Consider the following 27344-nt stretch of genomic DNA (forward strand, 5'->3'; position numbering starts at 1 on the left):
AGAGCACGAATTGGGGGGGAATCGGAGGGAGAGGGAGAAGCAGGCTCCCCACTGAGCGGGGAACCTTACACAGAGCCCAATCCCAGGATCCTGAGATCATGACCTGAGCCAAAGCAGATGCTTAACCTACTGAGCCATGCAGGCACCCCTGGAGACACCCTTTTATATTTATTGAACAGTATATATATTGAGCATCTTTCTTGTTAATATTTAAATTGTGAACATTACAGTTTTGAGTCAGATTTAGGCCTCAAGGAGCTTATGTTACCCTTTTTTAAAAAAGTGTCTGGTTAGGTACATTTCACAGTTGTGATGTCAACCAGGAACACCCTTTTGCACTGAAATTTAACTTAGCTGTGTTACAAATACATATTAAAGTGGGACAGGTGACTTTTAATTTTTGGAGATGAAGCAGTTTAAAGAAAGCAAATGATGTTGGTAAAGTGCTGAGTAACCGTGAATGTCTTCAAGACATGTTAACAGACTTCTTCTCTTGTAGAGCAAAGGCACCACACCTCTTGCTCCACCACCGAAACCTGTTCGAAGAAGATTGAAATCAGAAGATGAGTTAAGGCCAGAAGTTGATGAACACACACAAAAGACAGGTGTCTTAGCTGCTGTGCTTGCATCACAGCCTTCTATCCCTAGGTAATCAGAGCTGTTGCTGAACAAACATAATGACTAGGAGCACAAAGCCCAACAAGTCACGGATCAAAATGGAAGAAATGGCCAGACTAGCTCTCGTGGAGCAGAGGTTCTTTGCTGCTCTTCTTTCAGAGTTTTCTCTTATGAGTAGGTCTAACATTCTCCCCACATCCCCCTCTCCATTATCAGGTTCAATTCCAATTTCATTTTAACAACCTAAAAGCAAACCCTAGAGCAGATTTTTTTTTTTTTTTATTATATTCGGTTAGCCACCATATAGTACATCATTCGTTTTTGACGTAGTCTTCAATGATTCAATAGTCTGGAGCAGATTTTTTAAAAATTAATAGTGTAGAGTAACACTAAGATTTTAACTATGGTTGTCCTAGAACAAGAATCGGCCAACTAGGCCTCGTGGGCCACATTCATTCCATGGCCTGTTTTTGTAAGGCCCAGAGCTAAAAATGGCTTTTACATTTGTGTAAAAAAGAGAAGGGAGAAGGAAAGAAAAGAAAAAGAAACCAAAAACAAGAATATGCTGCAGAAATCATATGGCCCACAAAATAAAATATTTACTATTTGGTTGTTGATAGAAAACAGTTGCTGATGCCTGCTCTGGACTAACTTAAACTCGGGTGATTCTACAGAAGAAGAATTAAAACAATAACAATAATACTTAAGCTTCTAAAGCTTAGACACTTTTGGTTGACCATTGAAACTGAGCAGGTGTGGTTGAGCTGTGCTGTTAAGGCAAAAGATGCTCCCTCTACTTTGTGGATTCAGAGAGAGGTCGGGGGAGAATGGAGAGAATTTAAAGATAAGAAATGACAGTCATGTTTTCTTGCCCTCTTTATCTTCTCAGGTCTGTTGGGAAAGATAAGAAAGCAATTCAGGCATCAATTAGACGCAATAAGGAAACCAACACAGTTTTGGCCAGATTGAATAGTGAATTGCAGCAACAATTAAAGGTATTCTGAATCTTTACTTGGGAAGTTCCATGGACTCAGAACATCTCAGTTAACTGCAACTTAGAAGTGATCCAGCAATTCTTAGGCTAGTATGAAACTTCCAGGGTAGCAAGAGAAACGTGTATCTAAAATGTTCTTTACATCTTTGAATCTTTGTATATTAAAAGGAGCTTTGTATATTCAATTCTGATCTGATTATCTTAACATATATATATATGGCATCACTGTTCCTATAATGTTCCTGAACTTTCATAATGAAACCCAAGAGAGGAAATTTTGTAACTTTGGGTACCTCCAAGATCATATATGTGGTTCTCTACACTCTTACTTAATTCTAAGATGATTTGAGTATTGTCAGTTCATCCTTTAAAGACTACTCAGATTCTATTAAAGGGAGTTAAACAGGTCTAAAGAAGATGGGGACAGTTGAGATCATTTTGCGTGTGGAAAAGGTAAAACAGGCCTTAAGTAAAAATGATGCTTTTGGCCAGTGTGTACTCCCATCATTTATACTTGAGAGGAATGGGTTTGTTTTTCTTTCTTACTACTATGATTTCTTTGAATCTCTACAAATAAAAATTAGAATCATTTATGGTTTGCCAACATTAAGCATTCATATCTTGTAAACCATTGGCTCTCACATCTTAATGTGTATACAGTTAATCAGGGGTTGTGCTAAAATGCAAATTCTGATTCATATTAGGCATGGAGTGGGACCTGAGAATTCTGCATTTCTCATAAGCTTCCAGATGATGGAAATGCTGCTGGACTGTTGGTCCCACTTTGAGTAGCAAGGTTGTAAACCACAAAGATGAGGAGAAAAGAGCCCATGGAAGTGTAAAATGAATGCAGTTAGTTTGTTCCCATAACATTCTGTTTGTATCCCTCATCTAGCATTTATCACACTATCTGGAATTATTATCTATGGCACATTTCTCTCTCTGTCCTACTAAAATGAACTTACTGAGAGTAAATCATAATTTTTTCTGTTCAGGGTGACCATATATATGTTGTCCAAACCAAAGTACTTTTGAGAGAGAGAGAGAGAGAGGGATGTGTTAATGTTCAGGCAGGACATCAGAAGTCAACTAGGACTCCTAGATAAATTCGTAATCATCTCGTCTCTATCCCCAAAACCTAGCACTTGTAGGATTAGATAAATATCTGTGAATGAATGATATTTTTGTATAGCTCTTTGATCAAAGAAGGTATCTGTAGTCATTCTCTGATTGTGAATTTGGTCTGTTGTAAAGGATGAATGTAAAAACTAAGGATAAGCTTGCCATACGTTGACAATGAAAATTTTGTTGGCAAATGTTTTTTTGAAGAACTAAAGGTGCATATAGAAACATGTATATAGGAGCTATTTTAAAAATCACTTTTCTCATTATCTCGAACAGAAAATAGGAAGTATGGTACGAAATAGGAGGAGGTAGTTCTGGTTGAAACACAAAACTATCAGCATGTTGAGAAAAAAAAGAAAGTAGGTGAGCTAGGATTCGCTGGCTATCTGAAAAGACAGCTCAAAATCAACAGTGATCAGAAATTCTGATTGCAAAAAAATTTATTCTTTGTGAAACCAAAACTGGAGGTTCAGGAGTTGTGATGAGCAGATGTAATCACCAGGGCAAAGAATCTGTGTGAATCGACTCACCTACTGCTACTGCGGGGGTGGGCTTTATGCAGAATGCCTGCATTAATAGCATCATTTGCGAATACTGGCTTTTCTAATAATTAAACAAGAAGGTTTTATTACCCTGATTTATTTAGTAAGAAAAAGATTTTAAGATCATATTTTAATATTACCTGCATATAAAGAAACTACTTTGCTAAATGAAGTATCCTTTTAAAATATGAATGACTCTCCCTTCATTTTCTTAACAAATTTAAATTGTTTTCTTGATGCTGAGTTGTTAGATGTGCCTTCATTTTTATATACTTTGAAACATAACTTTGCGTCTTTTTCAGGATGTTCTTGAGGAGAGAATTTCTCTGGAAGTTCAACTGGAACAGCTTCGACCATTCTCTCACCTATAAGCCAATTGCCGTTAACTGTGAACATACCCATTTTTAAGCAGTTTTGGGTTCAAGCCAGTTTGGAGACCCAAATGTTCAGCTCACTGCTTAATTCAACATTAAATTTTATGATTCTGTTTTGCCCTATATGTTCACCTGTATTTAAGTATCTTTTATTTTTTAATTTCAACAATAAAAGGGTCAGGATGATTTTTCCTGGAGGATATATTGTGTTTGTTGGCAGAGCCCACCCTTCTTATTCCATAGCGTCAGGAATGCATAACATTGGTCCAGTATGCTTATGTGGCCAGAGCCTCACACTGATTTGATTTACAGAATGGCCTTCCCATTTATATCTCAAGCACAGACTGAAATATTTGCAAAAGGAGACAAGATTAAATAAATTGTCAACTTCTTTTAGGTTTAATATTTTACATAAAACATCTATATTTTGTAAAAATCTTTAAAATGAGTTCCTACTTCATATTTGATTTGAAAGAACTGAATCGGATGAGCATTCTTTAACCCTAATCAGTGTTCAAGAGTCACGTGGTACTTTCAGGCCCTTCCATGTGAACTTGGGGGTCAGATTTTATAATCTTCCCAGTGAAAATTGAGCCGTTTCAGCAGTAACCTAAAATTTTTGTGTGAGATTTTAACTCAGCAGTCATGTAAACTTAGGAAATAGCTATGAAGTCAGGTCTTAACTGTCCCCTAGAAGCAAAGGAAACCACAAACAACGTAAGTGCTGTCCACATGCAAAACATCACCATTTTTGGCATGATTTATACACTTAACTCCCAATTAGAAACTTACGCTTATCAGTCACTACCGAGATTATTTTCAAGTAATGTTTTAAAACTTCTGAGGGCATTAATTATTCATGGAATAAATGGAAATTCCTTGATATTTCTAGTTTTACATTCAGCTATCTTGTCATTCAATCTTTGGCCATAGAGACTGGTTTTTCCTATTAACAGAGCTTCTGAAGTGTGCCCTATTCAGGATGATAAAATGTTTTAGGATTTGTTTCATATTATATGATATAAAAATTTTGATCACATATGTAAATTTGCATTCACTGCTAACAGCAGATATTCCCTTTATTGGTTTATTCTGTCTCTGGGATCATAGATGTTAAGCTGCATGGATATATCATAACAGAATCAAAGTGTGATTTTACACTAATAAAAGAGCACAATATTTTAACTTCTCTACATTTTTTAACAAGAATTTAAATTTTTAAGAATTAGAAGGAACTTGTATGTTTGTTATTGAAAAAAGAATGTTTAAAATAGCCCAGTTCACAATCCTAGAATGTCGTAGTAGATTTTTATTATCTTAAAGGAGAATATGAAACAAAAAGGAAACTAACAACTGAAAGCTTCCAAGATCAGTATCGACTTTAAGTAAAAAATACTACTACTACTGCATACATCAGCAGAAGTTTCCAAGTGGCTAACAGGTTATGGCTTCAGTTTGTCAAATAATTAAATGAAGGTTTTAAAGGTACAGAAAACTACTGAAATTGTGTTTTGCTGTTTCTCTTCAAACGGAATTGTCTTAATTTCTTTATTTTTGTTTCTTTTTTTTAAATCTTTTATTTATTTATTTGAGAGAGACAGAGTGAGATCACGAGCAGCGGGGAGGGATAGAGGGAGAAGCAGACTCCCCACTAAGCAGGGAGCCCAATCCAGGACTCCATCCCAGGACCCCGGGATCATGACCTGAGCCTAAGGCAGATGCTTAACCAACTGAGCCACCCAGGTGCCCTTTATTTTTGTGTCTTAAAAGGTGTTTTGTTTTGTTTTGTTTTGTTTTCCCAACAGTGTTCTAATTTAACAATGTCTAATTTAACTTTTTAAAACTTCTTACCTGGAAGGTCTAAAAATTTTAATTTTGCAACCAAAAAACACTTACAAATCACGGAAGACTTTTTAGTGCTTTGTAGTGGTTTACTTTTAATGCTCTCTGGAGGAATACATTCATATTAAGGACATATGTGACAGGCTTTTGAGTAAATTGCCATTTATATTTCTTATACATTTTTTTTTTTTTAAAGATTTTTTATTTATTTATTTGACAGAGATAGAGAGAGCCAGCGAGAGAGGGAACACAAGCAGGGGGAGTGGGAGAGGAAGAAGCAGGCTCACAGAGGAGGAGCCTGACGTGGGGCTCGAACCCGGAACGCCGGGATCACGCCCTGAGCCGAAGGCAGACGCTTTAACCGCTGTGCCACCCAGGCGCCCCCCTTATACATATTTTTAAATCAATAATTATATCATGAAAATTTATGAAGATATGATCATTAAGTCAACAAACTATTTTTCTAGACTGATCATTTAAGAAACACTTTTTTTCTCACTTTTTCATTAGATCATAAAACAAAACTTTAAATACACAATTATCCTTATTCTGTCAAATTGATCTAAACAGTACTGTCTGTGAAAAATAACTACCAAAAGAAGTGCTTGAAAATTTTGGACTCAGATTGTTCTTACTGTACATTTCTTCACATAGTTGAACGTAGATGATAAAGTTTAAAAATTAGGAGGGACTTTATGGGTCATCCTAGTTCATTTCCTATCATCCATGACAGATCATCCTTCTGCTTCCTACTGGATCTTCTGGAACAGAGAATACATTGTGTGTCTTTGCCAGGGAGAATTAGCGCCCATAATGTTTTCTCACTTCTCCATACTCCTTTTGATGGCACTTTGGAGTACTGACAACCATAGGAATTTATCATCCTCCGCCTCTGTAGCACAAATCCATTCACGTTTTGGACCATGAAGAATAAATGCATTCTTGATATCTGTAAAAATATTTGAGGTCCACTAATTAATCTTGGCAGGTCACAATCAAAAGAAAAGAAAATGTTTTAACATTCAAGAATTGACCAAGTCATCTTTAAGAACTTTGTGAAAACTAAAAAGGGATTCCAACAAATACAAGTCCAAATTAGAATATAACTTCCTAAAAATACTGAATAATTCAAATATAATCTAAAATGATACTGTCTTTGTGATTGTTTAATTCTAATTAACAGTTACTTTTAAAGACTGGTAGATGGTGTCATGTTCTTTAACTCTTTGTCTTGGCCACTCCAGAAGGAAGTGGAACCAGTAAAGGTCTGCACTAAGAGTTGGTGCAGGTAGAGATGCTGAGAGCTAGGCCTGGACCATCTTGTCGGAATTAAGCCAACTAGGTAGCTGAGTGCCAAGTGTCTAGCAGGTTACATAACAATGTTTCGACACAGCACAGTTGCCTAAGGGGAGATTGAAAGCAGATGTCCTACCTACCCTCTTTAATCATTCCCGGTGATTATAGATAACTAGCCCATGTCACCTGAGTTTGTCTTCTAGGTGGAAATACTTATTTTCACCTTTGGTGTTCATTTTTTTCTCAGGCTCAGATTAAAAATGAGGCTAAAGCTAAAGGGCAGGGCCCTTTTTAAAGGGTGAGTTCCTTCTCTAAGACCTTCGTTCCCACTTTAACCTTAAGTCCTACCTTGACATGTGGTGAAAAGTATTGGAACGAGAGGTATTCCGTTCAGATTGTCTGTCCTAACAGAAACTGAAGAAAGAGAGGATCCTTTTAGGCTTGGGAAATAGAGTGTAGGATATTAACTAAAAATAGTCATGGTAGTTTTAAGTAGGATTTCTTTTTGTAACAGACGATAGTTCTATTGAGGTTATTAATGAGTGAAATGTTTGTTACTAAACATCCTTTGCAAATCTGTCAATTACAGAAGGACTGGCAACTTGAATATGAATTTAAGGAAGAAAAGGTACATAGTCATCTGTAATAATCATTTCATCCTAGTGAAATGGAAACAGCATATAAAGATCTAAAATAGTAACATCTCTAGGCAGTTCTAGTGTAAAAGAGTCCTCGTAAAATGGAAAAGTGATAGGTAAAGTATAAAATTGTAACATTTACAAGCAGTAGTGAGTAGTGGCTCTCCTGTCAGATTGCTTCAAAGAACTCAGGATGATGTCGGTTCATGCCTCCCTCTGTGATTTTTGAAAATTGTTTCCCTAATATGTAGGGTGCGTGTCTGACAGTGCCAGCATTCCTTTCTTTTTATTTCCGATAGATGAAAGCTTACATTAATCCTGAAAATATTTGGAGAACTATTTGCAAACTTGCAAATGAAAATTCCAGTCCTTTTCCTACTTTATATTTTAATAGTTAATGAGCATTATATAATACAGCTTTCTGAAGGTCTTTAACTCTTGGAAAAAAAAGAATACATACATTTGGAATCTGGAATATCCTCTACAAGCAGCCTGTGAAGGGCCACTGATGCAATGAACTGGTAGGTTGCTTTTGAAGTCCTCTCAAATGGAGTATGAGATGTGCCCCGGCTAGAAACAAGCAGTGCATCGTTGAAGAGGAAAAGACGGAGGTCACGGGTGTGTTCATAGAGCCTGTGTTAAAGTGGAGAAGGGTTACATAAGACACACACACACACACATGCTTTATTACACAATTCACCATCTTTGCGTTGATAAGCCAATAGTTGAGGCTTTTGCCAAGTACAGACCTTTGGAATGGCTCATGGAGTTCTCAGTAGTTTTTCTTCTGGTGTGAATAGTCCCTTCTGTCTTTCAGACCACTGCTGTGGATGGGCTCAAGGTTCCTGGTGGAATGGTTTGAACTTACCCACGGGACAAGCATTCAGTGTGGGAATGTGGGGGAAAGAGACATTGAACTTTCCCTCCTTTACAACATGAATCATGCTGTAGCTGTGTTCAGCTTCTGTCAAGTTTGATATTGTGTATCTGATGTGTTTGGGCAATCTGGGGAAAGTAAGTTTTTGTTTGGTTCATCTTCAGTGTAACAGGTTGGGGTAGAGAAAAGCACAAGAGCCAATATAGCGCAAGGTGTCTTAAGTACAAAGCAGGGAAAAGAAAAGCATTTACTAGGTAGGAAATTAGAATTTTTCTAATTTTGGTTGGAGGGAAATCAATAGGTAATACACTTCATCAGTATGAAAGGCGAGAGTTCAGTGACTTCATCCTCACTGAGGGTGCTGTGATGGTCAACTGTGGGCATGTTTGTCAGCAGGCAAAATGTCACGCCCTCAGCCTCCATCTATGACCCTCTTTAGGCTGTTGTGTTGTCGGAGCCCGGTCTCGTGCTTGGTGGGCGCCAGTGTACTCCAGTACGGGTTTGCTTGTGTGAGTACTCACCAGGGAGTCAAGCAACGTGTTGGGGAGGAGCTAGGAGGAGCCCCCCACCGGTGTCCCCAGCCCCTCTCCCCCCACACCAGGAGCGGCTAAGTGAAGCCAGCTCAGTGTTTTGTTGGAGGATAACCAAAACCTTTTTTCCCTTGGAAGCATCAAGCAACCCTCAGTTACTCTAAGGAAGGGAGTCCATTTACTAGCTTGATGTACATTTTTTTATTTTTTGTCTTCACTGTCTTTGTTTATTTTTTCAATTGTCAATTTAAATCTACATAAACTTTTACATAAATGCTAAAGTGGCATCAATCCATACCATTGGCTTTTATAAGTGTCCTTTTTTGTTTCACTTTTTCTTTTTGCTTGGCTCCCTCCTCTCTGCACTCAGGCCACCCAAGTTACCAAACTAGTACTTGTCTTTGTTTTCTTACTTGCTCGGTAATCACACGTGTGTACATGTATACCCATCTATTTACAGGTGGGTTGCCATTATTTTACAAAAATGGTAACATCCACACTTTTTTTCTGTTTTTCTCACTTAGCAATGGAAATCACGTCAAGTTAACTGGTATGGCTTTATTATTATTTTTTTAAAAGATTTATTTGAAAGTGAGAACATGAGTGGGAGGAGAGACAGAATCTCCAGCAGACCCTACACTGAGTGTGGAGTTCGATGCAGGGCTTGATCACAGGACCCTGAGATCATGACCTGAGCTGAAATCAAGAGTCAGATGCTTAACTGACTGAGCCACCCAGGTGCCCCTTTAATTCATTCTTTTTAATGGCCAAATAATACTTTATGGTGTGGGTAGACCATCATTTATTCAACTCTTCCCCTTTTGATGCCCATTGGTTTTGTTTACAGGCTTGAGTTTTTCCTCCTTTCTCCCTTTCTCTCTCCTTCCTTTCACTAGTTCTTTATGGCCACTGTGTGCAACGTTCAAATAAACTGATCTTTACTTATAATCAAATCTCTTACACGTGTTGTTATTTCTATCAGGCTTCTGAGGGGGGTGCAGATAGGATTGATTAGTCAAAGGTTTTATGTATCTTTATCACAAACCTCCAGATTGCTGTCCATAAAAGCTGCTATAATTACCATTTAGAATCCACTTTATATGATAATGGCTCTGATTTGTACGTAGTACAAACTTTAATGTCCTCTAAATTACCTCCACCCACGTGGAGATTTTTGTGAAAATGCAAACTTTGATGCGGTAGAGCTGGAGTAGCCTGAGACTGTCTGCACCTCTAACAGCTCCCTGACGATGCTGATGTGCAGACCACATTTTGAGGAGCGAGGCATTTAAATCGTCGGGTAGTTGCAGCCATGCCATGCTAGGCAAAGGGCTCGATCCAGGACTTAATTTGAGGAGTACTATATTTCAAGTTCAGCTATTTGGAGAGTGTTAGCGAGGTACCAGCTGTGTTAGGTGTGAGGATAAATAGAAATGCAGTGGCCACCCAGCCCTTACAGCCAGCTTTTCCTTTTTCACGCATTTCCTTCCCATCTCTATGTGGTTATGATTTAGGCTGGAAGGAGGGGGTGCCTCACATATACTGACATTTGCAAGAAACAATATTCTAGATCAAGTTGATAGGTTTCTGACAACAATGGTGCATACAGAACTAGGGATGAGGGGGAGAGGAAGGAAGAAAGGGAGGAGATATTTCGATCTGTGTGTAATGGTTAATATGTGGTGAATGGCCGCTCTGAGTAGGTAAAAGAACCTCACCCATATCCTTGCCCCTTTTTGGCAAATTTACCACATTACTGATAAGAACAATTACTTCCCCTATCATACCAGTTTAGAAAAATGTTCAAAGTTATAATAAAATTTTGCCTTTTAACTGAATTATCAGAGAATGTGGATACAAGTTTGCTTTAAAAAAGTGGCTTTGAAAGGTAAAAATAATCTTTTTTTTTCCTTTGGAAGGGGTAACACAGGGTGGAGATAAATGAAAGAATCCCTGTTTTTGTGACCCACGTGGAGCGAGCAGGTGGTTGGTCCAGGGAAGGGCAGGAGCTGGCACATTAACTCGGAGTTGAGGCCACTTGTAATCAGAGGACATGAACAGAGAAAGAGGCTTGAGAACACAGATTTTCATTATTTCAATCTGATTATAAGAATGCTATTTAAAACAAATGAGTTCTATCTAGAAAAAAGGTTTTTCAAAAGCCATTTACTAAGTTAAGCCCCTCCAGGGGCTCCTGGGTGGCTCAGTCAATTAAATGTCCCACTCTTGTTTTCAGCTTAGGTCATGGTCTCGGTCGTGGTATCCAGCCCCCCAGTCGGGTTCAGCGTGGAGTCGGCTTGTCCCTCTCCCTCTGCTCCTCCCACTGTTCCTGCTCACTCGCTCTCTCCGTAAAATGAGGGGTAAAATCTTCTAAATAAATAAATAAAGCACCTCAAGGTCTCCCAACAATTTTCATCCAAAGAAACACCAGAACCTTTTTTAAAAAACTTAACAATTCCTCTACATATGTAAAAGTAAATAACTTCACCTCTCATATTGACATAATAGAGCAACCGAAGTGGAAACTATGGATCCTAACAGGGTTTCAGAAAGTCACTTCTGTTCATTTTCTAAAGAACCAACTCCCAAGGTAGAGTTTTTTTCCCTGAACTTGGATAGGATTTCTTTTCTTGTTCAGAAGTAGGTCGAATGACTCAGCAAAATGTAACAGGTCTATTATAAATTCCTAACATCATTTTAGAAGTGTTTTATTGTTGTTTATTCTATTAGACTGCCAAAACAATGAAGTACCCAACTTCTACAAATACATAAAATCTTGAAAGGAATTTTACAACATTGGGCATGAGCAGACAACAGCGAGCCGTAGGTTCTCTGAACTGACCTGAGCCAAAACTGTAGCCCCTATACATCCACGTTCTGACTTGAGGATTACAATGGCTTTCTGAGTTTCCAGGCTAGCAGTCAATTCAGAGCCAGAGTCCAGTACCCCTGGGAAGTCCCCAGTACATAGCTACCCTGGTTACGGACTGTAGGTCCCTTTGGGTAAGGCTAAAAAGAAAGTTTACAGTATGCATTTTTGGCAGTGTAATAGGGTTTTTCCTCAAGAGGACTCGGTCTGAGAAGTGGATGTCTCCCTTTGGTGATTCAAGGCCATGCCACTGTTTGCCAGTCCTAGAGAGCTCCACCTTTTGTCACCCCAGCATCAAGTGAGGGAAGGGGGAACAACAACAACAAAGGCAATTTAAAAGCCAGCAGGCTCGGGGTGCCTGGGTGGCTCTGTCGTTAAAGTGTCTGCCTTCAGCTCAGGGTGTGATCCCGTAGTCCTGGGATCTAGCCCCGCATTGGGCTACTCTGCTGGGAGCCTGCTGCTTCATCTCCTGCTCCCCCTGCTCATGTTCCCTCTCTCGCTGGCTGTCTCTCTCTGTCAAATAAATAAATAAAATCTTAAAATAAATAAATAAATAAAAATAAAAAAATAAAAGCCAGCAGGCTGAAAGTCACATAAATGAAAATTGCTGTTTCTGGAAAGACAATATTATAAAAGTTCCAAATTACATAATATATTATAAAAGCTTAACATATCCCAAATACTGTGGGCTATAGCTACAGAGAGACAAGTAATTCCAAATTTCCTAGCTATAAATTGACCCTATGACTTCTCTACCCCAGAGGAAATTTTTTTTTCATTTATGGTGCAAATATTTACTTGTTTTTTCTGTGTCACAGCTCTTGTTTATTAGTATTTTGTTTACCACTTGCTGCTCAGTTCATAAGTTTATTATGCGGAAGGCTCAGTTCATCTTTCCACCTGCTGGTCTAATCAGTAGATAGAGCACTGAGACTTGGTTTTGGATTTCAGACCAGCACTTATTCTTTGGCCTCAGACAACTTACTTAAATTCAGATTCCCACCCATAACAAATGGTTCCAGTCCTATCTGCCTCAGCAAGTGATTTTAATGACTGTATCGAATGAGCGAATGTAAAGAATATGGTAGGGGTGCCTGGCTGGCTCAGTCAGAAGAGCATGTGACTCTTGATCTTGGTGGTCATGAGTTCAAGCCCCACATTGGGTGTAGAGATTACTACAATAAATAAGTAAAAAGCATTAATAAAAAATATGGTAAATTATAAAGCCTTTATACTCATGTAAGTCAGTATTTTATGTATAAATATAAGCAGAGTTTCCTCTGAGTAGAAATCCCTAATGGAAGTCATGGGAAGGGGATTTCTTGAGGTTTATGTGATTTTCCAAAATGATAGAAAACAAAGTTGCAGAGTAAATATTCTATAATATCTTTTGGGATATGAAGCTATCTTTCATTTACTTAATTTTAAATGTTAATGTAAAGTTACATCTACATTTATTGCTTGACAAATCACTGAGATGATGCCTATTTTAACATAAATGTACCTCATAATTAGAGTGTAAAATAATTTAGTATCCTCCCATGATCCTCAAATTCTTAAATGTATTCTCTGTTGTCCAAATTCTGAAGACAAACCTAAATTCTAATAAATGAGCCATCTGGTTTCAGGTTGGACACGTAAAGAGCTTGCAAGTCCCAACATCCATCCTTACAACAAAAAAGAAGCTGAAAAACTCAGCGTCAACAGCTCTTCCTTGATCCGTCGGAGAATTAAGGTCACAAGGTAAACCAGCACCCCAAAAGCTGGAGAGACACACTAATGATACAGAGAACACAGCTTATTGGAGTCAGAAACTCCATGGAGCAGTGAACTAGTTTTAAGAGATTAAGAACTCCTGGAAGCCTAGCCTTAGGGGAACATTCTCTCCCCACTTGCTTGAATTTAGAACTTGCATGTGTTTTACTTCCAGGAGCCCCACCAGGTTCTTACTGTAAAGATCAAAGAAAAATGTCTTCATTCTTCCTGATAGGGAGGGGAAAGGTAACTTTTTTGAAATGTGCCTGAAGAGGTCTTTTCTTACCAAAGGACTTCCCTCAAGGGAAGCAATTTTACCAGAACCTAACCCATATGGGGGAAGGGAAATACCTACCTCCAGCCCCTCCCAGCCTTCCTGGGAGGAAAGGAAACAAAACAACAAACAAAAAAAACCTAAAAAACACTTGTGGAAGTCCTAGCTCAGGGGCACAGCTCACTAAAACACTAAGACCTAACCATGGAACTATAGAGCTCTTCCCCGCTCCTCCCTTCCCATTTGACACCACATCAATAGAATTCCTTATAATGACAAGGGATTACAACTAAAAAGAACTAGAAGGCTCAGACCCTATTTAAGGGATCTCTAGAGAAACTCGGTGATGACAGGGGAGACAAAAACAAGAACACCAAAATAAATTGTAACCTCTCACACCACAGCTACAACGAACAGTAAACACAGGCTAACATCTAGCTGTATAAATATAAAACCTCACACTGAAGACCTATTTACCTCTGTTCCTTTCACCTAATACGTTATGTCTAGCTTTCAACAAAAACTTACAAGTCATGCTAAGAGGAAAGAGAACCGTTTGATAAAGCAAGCATCAGAACCAGACTTTTATGGCAGGGATGTGGTTGGTATTATTAGACCAGGAATTAAAATATTTATAACAAATAAGTCAAGGACTCTAATGAAAAAAATGGACAACATGCAACAAAAGATGAGTAATATAAACAAAGAAATGGAAACTCTAAGAAAGAATTAAAAAGAAATTGTAGAAATTAAAAACACTGAAATGGAAATGAATAATGCCTTTGATGGGCTCATTAGCAGACTGGATGTAGCTGAGCAAAGAATTGCTTATTGAAGCCTAAAGATATGTCAAAAGAATCTTACCAAATGGAAAAGCAAAGAGAAAAAAAGACTGAAAAAGAAAGGAAGAGAGTATCCAAGAAATGTGGGACAATTACAAAAGGGAATATCACATGGAGAACAAAGAGGAACAGAAGTAATACATGAAGTGATAATGGCTAAGAATCTTCTAAAATTATTGACAGATACCAAACCATAGATCCAGGAAGTTTAGGAAATACCAAGCAGGGTGAATACCAAAAAATCTACACCTAAGCACATTACATTCAAACTCCAGAAAATCAAAGACAAAGATAAAATCTTAAAAGAACCAAAGAACAAAACAAAAACAAAACAAAAACCCACCTTACCAATGAACAACAAGAATTACATTGGGTGTCTCCTCAGAAACCAGGCAAGCAAGAAGAGAGTAGAATAGAACAAGTGTTGAAAGAAAAGAACCTAGCAACCCAGAATTCTGTAGTCAGCAAAATTATCCTTCAAAAGTGAAAGAGAAAGACTTGCAGACAAACAAAAATCGAGGAAATTCATTTCCAGTAGACCTGCATAGCAAGAAATGTTAAAAGAAGTTCTTTAGAGAAAAAGTAAATTATGTAGGTCAGAAACTCAGACTTACATAAAAGGAGACTGTTACCTTCATGAATACATGAAGGTAAAATAAATTCTAATCATAAAAAACTGGAATAATCCCTAGAATGTTTCCTACTACACCAGTATGTTTAGAATTGCTGGTTTGATAGCTAGTTTCCTTCCATCATTGCAGCTCATTTCTATTGCTACTGAACAAAGACAACAAAACGAAGAAAACAAAAACACTGTGATCATGAGAAAAGTAACACAATTATATGATTTGATTTTCATTTAGAACCACTCTAGGCAAGAATAGAGGTGAAAGCATTGGGTTTCTTCCAACCACCCCCCTGACCTACACCTTTGGGAAACAGTCATTGAAATATTCATTGAAATAACAGGCAAATCCACTTTATTTCTTTTATTGGAGTTGGACAAATTAAAGGAGTTGATTTCTCTCCATTTGGTTACTATTTGTTGAGTTGTCATCTTTGCCATCAATACTGAGAACATAGCTTTGCAAACAATTTTCTAAAATAGGTATCAGTAAATTATGGCCCTACGACTTGTTTCGTAAATAAAGTTTTATTGTAACACAGCCACGCTCATTCATTTATGTGCTATATTGTTTATGCAGATTGTATTATTCGTGTGTTGTATCATTATGTTGCTGTTTTTATGCTATAATGGTGAAGTAGTAGTTGCCACAAAAATCATCTGGCCAACAAGACCTAGGATATTTATGACCTGACCCTTTACAGAAAAAGTTTGCTCATCCTTGTTCTAAAAGAGGAAAGCAGATGCAAGCTTATGGAAATTGGCACCCTCCCATCTTTTGTTCTTACACTACTGTGAGCACTGTGCAAAACAGATATGGTGAGACCTTAATATAATGATGGTCTCTTGGTAAGACCTTTTTAATACTAAGCTCAATAACTACCAGGATAATTAATTGGTCTTCTCTTTCTTATAGGTGAGCAAATCACTAGTGTGATACCCACAACACTTGGATCTCCTTTCAGTAGGAAAGTGACAAATCTCAGAATTCCTGCTTCTACGCAGTTTGTGGTTCTGTCAGAGACAATGTTTTTTCTCCCATTCTATCCACTAGCTGCCTGGAATGTGAGTAAGGTAACAAAGCACCTTACATTGCTTCAGGGAAATGTATGTTTAAGTTTTCAGTCCAATACAAAGACTTGTTGCAAACTTATGTCAGACATTGTACTGGATCCCAGGTACAAGAAGAGCAAGATGTAGTCACAGCCATAGGATAGTTAAATGTTTACCTTAAAGAGAAGCTTATTGCCTCATCACAGCAGTGAAGCTGGGCTACATCTTGGACTCTAATCAGATATCTGTTTTCTTCTGATAAAGTCTATGAAATCAGAAACAAAATTAGAAACATTCATAAATTTGTAGAAAATAAAAAGTCTAGTACTGCAGAAGTGTCTTCTATCCCAGAAGCTGTGTTGAGTAGAACTCAGTTTAATTATGAAAAAGTGAATGTTTTTGTTATTGACAAAACAGGTTTTCTTCAGAAAGACCACAGAATTCACAATGAAAACTATATTTGAGGATGTTGTCTAATTTTTAAAACTACCGAAATTACTGTTTTATTTATAAATGTTTAAAAATTTTCCTATTATTAAAAAAAAGGGGGGGTGGGAGCAGGTAAGAAGGGATTTATGAAGAAAAAGTGAATGGATTGTTAAAAATTCAGAAGTTAGACCCTTGTACTGACCTAGCCATGAGATGATCACTTGGTGTGAACATGATCCAGAGAGAAGTTTGGACTCTGTCAGTTCCAAGATTTTGGACTTTTTGTAATCCAATCAACTCCACTCTCCCTACCAAAATGTGCAGATCTAAATTCTAACAAAACAGTTCCATCTTGTTTCCCCAATTTGACCAAATAAAAATGTTTCCAATCAATTGGTACTTTAATTCAACATAATTCATATATTGAGCTCCTAGTATATGCCAAACATTAGAGGACAAGTAAATTGTAGCTCATGCCTGATGGAGTTCCCACCCAGTCTTATGAACTAAAGGTTATAAAAAAAGCGTGACAGAGATGTTCCGGGTGCTGCAGGATACCCAAGACGGGGATGGAGCGGGGGGACTCACAGCTGGAGATGTTGGGGAAACTTTACAAGGAAGGTGATGATTGAACTAGATTTTTAAAGGATGAATAGTTTATCCAGTAGAGTGGGAAAAGAAGACAATTTCAGAGAAGGAAAAGCATGGGCAAAGCACAAATGTGTAGAGAAAGGCTAACGTTATTGGAGAACTATGAGTAGATTTGTGTGATTTGATCATGAAGTGGTAGGCAAGGCAGTAAGAGAGAAGGAAGACTGGGACCAGATGGTATTCTATAGGTAACAACTAACAGAGGACACCTAAGGTTTTTTCAGATATCCTCAGGGCACAGAATCCTACACCAGGTACTGTGTACAGGAAGATATAAAACAATAGAAGACACGGCCCCTTTCCCCAAGGGAGGTCATGTTCCCAGAAGTACCAATCGAGGAGCTAAGACTGCGGAAAAGTTATGGGATGGGGTCAAGTCCACTTGTGCCTCTTCTCATATGCAACCTTACAGCTAGCAAGGATGTGAAATGTGAAAGCTTGCCAGCACACAGCACGCAGCAGGCATTCAACAGATGGTAGCTGACTTGAAATCTGCATGTTTCCTTTTGCCAGTCACTTGACGTTATATTCATGAGCATGAGATGTGGTGAGTATTTCAGAATACGTACCGGGCATCCACAGACGATTCTCTGTATTTCTGACAGCTGATCTTTCATACTGATGTTTTGCTTCATCTAGTAAACAAAGGGATTTTAGGCAAACTAAATTGTGAAATTTTTATACATAAGAACAGATTTAAAATATATTATGGCACTTGATACAGGGCTCAGTATTTTCATAAACTTTAATAAGAATCTCAATTTCGTGTCCCCAATGTTTTAAAAACAAAGAGGCAAGTGACAAGACTGTATTCACAAAGTATCTTCAGGGCAAAATAAGTTATCAGTTTCCATTCAGCCTGGACGCCTATGTAATACGCACATCACAACAATATTTTCAGAACGACAGTACTGTCTTCCAAGATGCTGAATTCCTTCAGAGAGTAATTACGATTGCTATACTTACTGAGGCAGAAAAGTTAACTAATAAGAAGTACCTTCCAAAACAAAGGATTTACTTTTTTTTCTTTTAGTTATCTAGAAAAATCAATCCAAATATTCAATTCCTCAAACTTTCCTATTAATAGAAGTTTTATTGCATGTATCCAGATATCTGAAACTATTCTGTCTCGTGTTGTTTGCTTAGAATAGATGCCCTTAGTGCTATAAATCACTGAACCCAATCATTTCACATTAAAAGGAGGAAAGACTTTGAAGTAAAGAACACCACAAAAGGGGCGCCTGGGTGGTGCAGTCGTTAAGCGTCTGCCTTTGGCTCAGGGCGTGATCCCAGCGTTCCGGGATCGAGCCCCACATCAGGCTCCTCCACTAGGAGCCTGCTTCTTCCTCTCCCACTCCCCCTGCTTGTGTTCCCTCTCTCACTGCCTGTCTCTCTCTGTCTAATAAATAAATAAATCTTAAAAAAAAAAAAAAAAAGAACACCACAAAAGGATAAGGTATTTCAGGATTTTTGAGTCAGTTCCACAAAGCATTGTAACATTTGTAAAGGACACGAACTCTTATCAGCAACCAACCTGATCTATATGACTTTTATATTTTTTGAGTTGGTCGATTGCAGTAGTCAAGTGCCCACGGTCAACATGTTCTGCGGGAGTGTGAAGCCTCAGGGCATAGAGAAGGTTAATATATTCTTCAAATCTTCGGGATGGGTACAAAAGCAGCTCTGGGAGGCTGTAGAGGCATAGAAAAGGGAACCCTGGTCACCCTCTGAAGGTCAAAGTGTGCCCTGTCCTTGGGGTGCCCCCACTGTACACTCCCTCAGAACTTACCTCAGCATTTTGGTAACAATGGTTTTATCATGTCTCTTCAGGAAAGCTCGGAAGGCTGGTATCATTTCTCTGCACTACAGGTGAGCATTATGTCAAAATTTTACTCTATAGTACGGTTGAAAAGCCTCTGTTCCACCAGACAAGCATGATCTATGAAGCACTCAAAGCAAAAGGGTAACAACTGCATCTAACCAAAGTATTACTAGTACTACTGGTGCTTAGTACTAATATATGAAGCACACTGTATTAATTATAAAGTAACCCTATTCTGTGAACTTAATCAGTACAGACAAAATGGACTTTGCAACCAGATAGGTCTGGATTAATGTTAAAATTCTAATTTAATTCTGTCTAATTCTATGTGACCCAGTCAAGTTATTTAACTTCTCTGAGCCTCAGCTCTCATGGATTGCCCTACCTACCTCTTGTCAGGCAGTAAATGCTACCTCCACAGTAAGAAACTATTAATAGTATTCACTGTAATACTGCTGTTAACTATGTTTTCTGTAGTAACATCATGAAGTGCTCCACTGTGCTAAGTATCTGTTTTAAAATGTATTCATTCATCACCATTAGAACACTCAGGAAGTTACCTCATTTTTCTCAGTACATACGTGCCTCAAAGATGCCAGTAATGCACCAAATATTCACTGGGTGTAATATTAACAGCTAAAGTTTACTATTTATCTGCACACCCCATGCTAGTGGAATAGATATCATTATTATCCCTAACTATAACAATTTTGGTATCAATTTATGATATCATATGACATTTTGCTTCCATTCTGGTCCTAAAGGTTGGTTCTCAAAAACTGCCTTATTCATGCAACTTTCACATAATTCGGTTGTCCAGCAGTATTTAAACTCCATGTGCGGGGTAAGAATACTACTACAAAGGGAGATGTCTGAGGTCAGGAATTGTCCAGAGGCCTCCCAGCCCCCAGGCCTTCCCCTCAGGGCTTCAGTACGGACAGGTGGACACAGCCAAAGTGAATGTAGTGGACACTAGCAGAAGCTCAAGGGACTCTCTTCTGCTGCTCTCTTGACGCAAATTGAAGAGGGAGGAGAGGGCTCACTGCCATCAGAAGAGATCCCAGCAAGAGCAGTGCATGACTCAGAAGGGAGCTGAATATTCCTGCCCAGACTACATATGGCTTCCATCACAAAGGGGAAAATTATTTATCATGAACTCTCTAAGGAATGGAAGACAAAAAAATCCTTATTTCATAGTGAGATTTCACAAATTGAGGGTCCTTATTCCAAGAAACATATGGATTATTAATTCCTTTTCTCCACAAGAGAGTTGAACTTGTCAAGGCCCCAGAGGACTGTTGGCCGACAAATCAGGGCTCTCAGTCTTGTTTCTACCTCATTGTTAAACATTTTTCTATGACTGAACCACAGGGTATCTGGGGCAGATAGATGAAAGGATGGCAATTTGTGTGATTAGTTCAGTCCAACAACCAGTTCCTGGGTCCTGCCGTATCAAGCACTGTGCTAACGCTTAGTAATACAAAATTAATAAGTCCGGGGCCCCGTCCTCAAAGAGCTCACGGTCAGCTGGAAGCTAAGAGTAGGGAAGAAGTCTTTCCTATTAATCCTAGTCCTTTGGATTGCACACAAAACTTCCTTTCAAGCTCAGAAAGTCTCATTCATGCCTGGATAGTAACTCAATCATTACCTTCTCCATAGTTCTCAGAACAACTGGGTAATTGTTGAAGAAATTGGTATATGTGTTCAACTGGCTTCCAAACTTGAGGAATATTTCTCCCACGCAGTGGGCTGGGCCCCATTCCTGCAGTCTGTCTCTCAGGTTGTCTAGAAACTGCCTGTCGTATGAGAAAAGCATGCCCATGAAATACTGGCCGGGGATAACCTAGAAACTTAAAAAAATAAAAATAAATTAGTTGTCATTAGTGCAGCCTGGCAGGGCTTTTGTCAAAAATCTGTTTGCCTTGACACAGAGCAGGGCAGATTTGTCCAGAGAAGAGGAGGGGTGGGGGTGTGAGGAAGTGGGTTGACTCTGGTGGAGTCTCACCTCTTCCTCTTAATCCCGAGTCAGAGCCCCAGGCTGGCCTCCACAGGGCTGTCCCTGCCTGTCCCCCTCCCATGTGGCCAGGCAGCCAGGTGGTGAAGGTTTCTTAACAGTCCTCAGGGGAGAGTGCTCAACTCACTTCAAATGCCACAATTCCCCATCAGCCCACTGCTGTAGACCTAGGGTTGTCCATCATTCAGCCATCACAGGCCGCGAAACTGGGAAGAGGCCTAGTTCAACCTCTTCCTTTTGTAGCAGCTGGGACCCAGTGAGGGTGAGGAGCTTCTGAGTTACCCAGAGGTCAGGAATGCAGAGTTACCCAGAGGTCAGGGAGCAAGAGAGTTACTGGCGGAGAAGCTCAGTTCGTCTGTGCCGCCCGTACACGTGATCACTTTTCTTTGTCAACTGGCATACTTGAAACAATGCACGGTCACTCAGCGGACCCCCAGCCTTGGTTCTCTAAGCATAGTATCCTAGTGACCTGATGCCGTGAAACCCTTTGTGTTCTTTCCCCTTCGCTCACCCAGACACTGTTGATTAAGAACAGTGCCAGACAGCTCTCCTTCCCCTTACCTGTGAGTAAACAGTATATGGAATACAGAACCCCCAGGCACTGAGCTCCACTCCTTGAACTGTGGCCTGGAAATGAGGCCAGGGTAAGCCTCCGGGCATCCTCACTCTTGATTGCAGCCCCATGGCAAGAGCCCTCTCTTGTGAGACAATCAGGGGCTCCAAGAAGGGGCTCCTTGGTACAGATTTAGAAACAATTAAGTGTGGGCTCCTCCGATGGCAAATGGAATATTTGAAAAAATAGCTCTTCAGAATTTACCTGTTGAGACTTAAAACCTGCACAATATCAGAGAACATGATGTGGAGGTTTGCAGCACTGAGAATCGCTCTGTTCGATGACAACGCGGCTTTCAGTGGCGTTACGTAGACATCTCTCACAATTTCCAGCATCCGCACGTATTTTCTCTCGCTCTGTAAGAGCTCCCTGACCACTCTCGATCGCTTTTCAGCTGAGTCCACCTGGAGTTTTCTCTCCTGTAGAAAGGCATTAAGAACTCATAGGGAAAGCAGAATGACCCCCGGTTTACAGCCTCAAAGAGCCTGAAAGTCAGAGGAGGTGGAGAAATGACAGGCTGGTCAGGCAGTGACTCTGAGAGTCCCCCTTTGGGGTTTGCAATAAACAACGTTGAAGGGAACCTTGACAGGGGCCTATGGTGGACCCTGCTGACCACTGCTTGACTCGGTATCACCAACTAGGCCCTCACATCAGGCCAGCCTCATGCCCTAGGAGAGATGGGGCTTTTAGTCTTGGATCCTGAGGAGGGTAGATTGAGGCCCGATGTTTATCCATCTATCCATCCCTATACCTATTCAGTGACATGGGACGGGTGCTGACTACACAATGGTGGGAGGACAGCCTTGCCTTCATGGGAATGATGGTCCACGGAGGAAGCCTTTGGGTTGCCCACTCTTGATTGCTTCCCTAATTCTTTTCCCCAGTATTTTACTGATTGATTTATGGTGTGTGCTTTTTTTTTTTTTTTTTTTTTTTTTTAGGATTTTATTTATTTGACACACACAGAGAGAGAGAACACAATCAGAGGGAGCAAGAGAGGGAGAAGCAGGACCCTGGGATCATGACCTGAGCCGAAGTCAGATGCTTAACTGACTGAGCCACCAGGTACCCTGATTTATAGTGTTTTATTGATTATCCTGCAGACAGAAGAATTGAAATGAGCTAGCCCTCTCATTATCAACTACTCTGCTTTTCACAGGCATGTATGAAACACTAAACTCATGCTCTTCTTTCAGTATTTAGGAAAAAGGACCCTAATGCGGAACTGTGAATACATTTGGCTAGGTTGCTAAATATCCTATGTTTTCTATATTTCAAAGTCCTGTTTTATCCTGTAATGCAGAGGGAATAATCATACACTGGTGTAAGGAAACTCCCCACCCTATTGCTATGTATGCTATGGAGACACATGGAGAAATTAATTTTCAGTACTGGGACTAGGTAATTCTTTTTCTTTACCGTATTTTTCAAACTTTGAAAAATGAGTATCTTTACAATAGAAAACAATTAAAATATTTAAATTTAAAATTTTTAATGGCCTTGTACTTGAGCCTAGAACTATTAATACTCTTAGAACACAATTTCTTCTTTTCCCTTCAGCCCTAAATACGCCCCACAGTGCCCCAAATAAAATATGACAATACTAAGTGTAATGCCATGTAACCTTCACCCAAAACAAATCAACCATAACTTCATGAACTGAAATTAAAATGTAAAACAAATTTAAGAGAAAAATCAGAAAACTCACTCTATGAAATACTATAAACACACTGTTGTTGGTTAAGTTTTACCTAATGCGTTAAAAAAAACCCACAACAACATTTGTATCCACCTGGCAGCTGACTTGGAGCCCGTAATACATTTTTATGTGTACAATTTTTTTAGATGTTGGAGTTCTCCAATATTTATAATCATTTTGGATTAAGGTTTCAGTTGTCAAACCTTTCATTGTTGTCTTAAAACTAATGTCAGGTGTTAATGACCACCATTGAGACGAGACACTATCATATTCACGGCACGACGTGAACCCCCTCTTCCTGGAGATTCCGGGGGTGGGTCTGAGGGTGTGCGGGCTCCCACGCCACGAGGTCCACACCGGCACTGCGCGCAGCAGGTGGATTCGCCCAGCGTGTGGAGGGGCTGGGGAAGGAGCCCCGGGGCTGAGTTTCGGGGCCCCGGGATTCAAGTCTCTTTCTCCCCTGGCTGTCTGACCTTAGGGAAGTCAATTAAGTGTTCTAACTTGAGTTCCTTATCTACAAAAGGTGGTTGCTAATGCCTACCTTAAAGGATCCTGAGAAAGAAAATACGATGAATTCGCAAACATGGGATGAAGAAAGGTGAAAGGGCGTGTGTGTGCTGTGTGCTAGGGCAGGACAGGACCAAGCCTCTGCCTGTCTGCAACCTCCTCCCCGCACTACCCTTTGCAAACAAAGGGCAGGGCCCTGAAAGTTATATTGATTATACTCAGGCTTTGAAGTCAGACCACCAGTTGGTGGGTCAGTTAGAAACTGTGACCCTTTATGTCCATGGGCCATTTCTTTAAATGCTGTCCTTGTGTCATTTTAGAAAATCAGAGTAGCACCAACATGCCTCTTGCTCCCAAGATGTTACACTTAACATCCTCTTGGTTCCACTTCTTTTCAGACCAGCACTTACTCAAAAGAAAAATTGACCTGTTGGATTCCCCCCTCAATTATATTTAGGTGTTGTTTTTTTTTTTTTTTTCAATTCCCCTTAAGGGAAACTTTCAAGAAAAAAAGAACTAACCAGAATAAAGACTGAAGCCTTTTTTTGGTCAGGGGCAAAACAAATGGAAAATTCTCACTGGATAATGATTGGCTTACCAGCTTAACCAGCATCTCCAAATCTGGATCGTTTTTGCTGAGACTTGACTTTGTGTCCTGAGGGTTGTCTTCTAGAACATTTCTTTCCTGAGGATTCAAGGTAGACTTGATTATTTGGGGACAGGCCTTGGGATATCTGAATGCCCAGTGGGTGCTGTGCCCACAGGAGGCCTCCAGTAGCTGTCTGCCCTCAGCCTCAACCACACTGTACCCCAGACACAATGAGTGAAGCACTTGGCAAATGTGATGCCTCTCTTAAATTAAATCTTATGTTAAAAAAAAATAACCTTTAGCTTCCTAAGAACTACATTATACTTGAGGAACTAAATTCAGGGCAGCCCCCTTTTCCCCTGGGAGGCAGGGGACAGACACTCAAGGAATCCCACAAATTCCAGGCTTCTGCCTCATTCTGTCCCTTGTCAGCTGAGGGCAAATGGCTTATCTAACTTTTGAAACTGCCAGAAGAAAAAGCTCACAGCACTTTGTAAAATCCACCCCTTTTTTTATCTAATGAAAATGTGTCAGAAACAGTTCACATGCTCTCTCTAGACCTGTTTCCACATTTAAATATAGCTTAGTCTTTCTTCGCTTTCCTTGTTAGTTGTTCTTGTGGCTTCCATATAAATTAGCACATTAAAAAAAAAATGGTCCTGGGGCACCTGGGTGGCTCAGTCGGTTAAGTCCCCCGACTCTTGGTTTCGGCTCAGGTCATGATCTCAGGGTCTTGAGATGGAGCTCTGCGTCAGCCTTCATGCTCGGCATGGAGCCTGCTTGAGATTTCCTCTCTCGCTCTCCCTTCCCCCCACCCCTCAGCTCTATCTCTCTCTCAGAAAAGGTAGTCCCATCTGCTGCCGTCAGGTCCACTCTAACAATGGAGCGGTGGCCCCGCGTTTGTGGTGAGAGCGAATGGATGATTCCCGGTCATCACGGCTGCCCTTCCCAGTCAAAGATAAAACCACGCACGGTAACCCCTTGAGATCTAGGGGTGAGACTGGGAAAAAAAACATCAACTGACAGCCAAGACCTTTTTGTTTCACCTTCACTCTCTTCCGACAAAATGGAATTTTTATTCCGTATGTGCCCCCGTCTTTACGGCGGCCTGAAGCCTTTGTCTAAGAGCCGCGGTCCCCCAGCGCCGCCGGCGAGCTTCTCCCTGGCTGCCCAGGCTGCCCACCGTTTCTTTCCTCCCCCGTTTGTGGCTGTCCCGCATCAGCCTGGCGTGCACTGACGCTACTTTGAATTGTGACCAGGTCATTCAAAGTCTCTATGAACGGAGCACGCTCTCTTCGTTCAGAATCAGCACTAGCTGGTTATTTGTAGAGAGACGTGATAACTTCGAGCCGTTGGTGGCGACACCAGGAGTTGTGGAGGCGGAAGTGGCTGCAGCCATAAGATGGAAATTAAATTCAAACTGGCCCGAGATTAAGAGAACTCAGTCCGTCCAGGGCCGCATGTGGATCTCACCGGTCAGGGAGAGGTCTTATCTAGGCCGCCACCCTGTTGTGCAGGCTCACAGGCGTGCTCGCGCATGGCAAGTCAGGTGTTGAGCCGGCCCCCTCGACCACCCCGCTTAGGAGGAACCTGCTCGCTCACCCTGGGGCTTCGGCTCACCTCTGGCTCAGCAGCAGCCATCTTTATTAGATATAAATTTTTCTTTGTGGATAGGAAATTGATTTGGCATGGTAATTTTATTTGAATATAAAAATAGCAAGTTTTCTCATTGTATACTACCCATCTACTTTTTAAATTTTTACAGACTTTTTTTTTGAAGAGAGAGTGAGGAGGGGCCAAGGGAGCCAGAGAGAGAGACTCTCAAGCAAGCTCCAGCCCAGCGTGAAGCTTGATCTCACCACCCAGGGAGGAAAGAATGCAAGTGTCTTTGAGAGGAAATGCTCCCAGTAACCATTCTTCTAGGTGTCAGAGTTTCCAGAAGTGTTTCTTGCCAATTGTCTGGTCTTTCTAATGTAAAAGAAATACTTCAGAGGAGGAGGCACTGATCCTTTTGTCCCCAATGCTTCCTTCAAGTTTTCTTGCTTCAAAAAGGAACATTTCGGGGTCTGTGTGTCTGGGGTTGGGGGGTGACTGCTTCACCCTTAGGAATAAAGGGGGGTGGAAGAACTCCAGTAAGGTTTCCAGGGAGTCAGGAATGACACAGATGTTGTGAGGACTTCAGAAGAATTTGGACCCCATGTGATGCGGAGACATGTTGGGCATCCCCTTTAGGGAAGCAAGAGGAAACCAGTGATTCTAGAGCTCTGAGAGCTGTTTTCCAAAGGGTTTCATAGACTGAAGGATGGATGGAGATAACATCCACCTTTTTGGGAGACTAATCCCCAAGAATCTTAAAAGATAACAGCTGCCACAATAAGGCAAAAGGCCTCTGAGAAGCAGAAAGGGAATCTTGATTAAATACCCACTTTGGTGTTCCCATTCCCTCCTGCACATCCTAATAGGCAACAATCAAGCCGTGTCATCTGTTTCTGTGCAGCCTTTGTGTACCTTAAAGAGTGTCTATGTCTTATTTTGTTGTCTGTTCCAGGGTACAACACAGTGCCTTGCACGTGGTTCATTCCTGTAAATATTTAGGGAACTGAACTGAGAAGTTGGGGGGGCAGAGTTAGCCTCTAACTGAGAAATTGTGATGATTAATTTTCTGTCAACTTGACTGGCCATGGGGTGCCCAGACATTGGGTCAAATTACTCTGGGTGTGTCTGTGAGGGTGTTTTTTGATGAGATTAACACTGAAATAGGTAGGC

General features: G+C 40.2%; 2 protein-coding genes across 6 annotated transcripts in view; one reads left to right on the forward strand and one right to left on the reverse strand.

Annotated features, from left to right (window-relative positions):
• The window catches only part of REPS1 (RALBP1 associated Eps domain containing 1), an 80966-nt gene extending 77127 nt beyond the window's left edge, over nucleotides 1-3839 (forward strand). For all 5 annotated transcript variants that reach the window (XM_026504903.4, XM_026504904.4, XM_026504902.4 and 2 more), the window contains 3 exons: nucleotides 500-648; nucleotides 1508-1613; nucleotides 3582-3839. In XM_026504903.4, the coding sequence (XP_026360688.1) occupies nucleotides 500-648; nucleotides 1508-1613; nucleotides 3582-3650 (324 nt within the window). In that variant the 3' untranslated portion in view covers nucleotides 3651-3839. The remainder of the gene's footprint in view (nucleotides 1-499; nucleotides 649-1507; nucleotides 1614-3581) is intronic.
• A 1738-nt stretch (nucleotides 3840-5577) lies between these two features.
• ECT2L (epithelial cell transforming 2 like) overlaps nucleotides 5578-27344 on the reverse strand; it is a 74838-nt gene continuing 53071 nt past the window's right edge. The window contains exons 14-22 of the mRNA XM_057311011.1: nucleotides 24588-24674; nucleotides 21988-22202; nucleotides 20805-20952; nucleotides 19124-19197; nucleotides 18869-19025; nucleotides 17904-17969; nucleotides 16431-16519; nucleotides 7890-8062; nucleotides 5578-6444 (exon numbers count right to left, since the gene is read on the reverse strand). Of these exons, the coding sequence (XP_057166994.1) occupies nucleotides 6317-6444; nucleotides 7890-8062; nucleotides 16431-16519; nucleotides 17904-17969; nucleotides 18869-19025; nucleotides 19124-19197; nucleotides 20805-20952; nucleotides 21988-22202; nucleotides 24588-24674 (1137 nt within the window). The 3' untranslated portion in view covers nucleotides 5578-6316. The remainder of the gene's footprint in view (nucleotides 6445-7889; nucleotides 8063-16430; nucleotides 16520-17903; nucleotides 17970-18868; nucleotides 19026-19123; nucleotides 19198-20804; nucleotides 20953-21987; nucleotides 22203-24587; nucleotides 24675-27344) is intronic.

This window comes from Ursus arctos, unplaced genomic scaffold (genome assembly GCF_023065955.2).
Source record: "Ursus arctos isolate Adak ecotype North America unplaced genomic scaffold, UrsArc2.0 scaffold_13, whole genome shotgun sequence".
Classification (NCBI taxonomy): Eukaryota; Metazoa; Chordata; class Mammalia; order Carnivora; family Ursidae; genus Ursus; species Ursus arctos.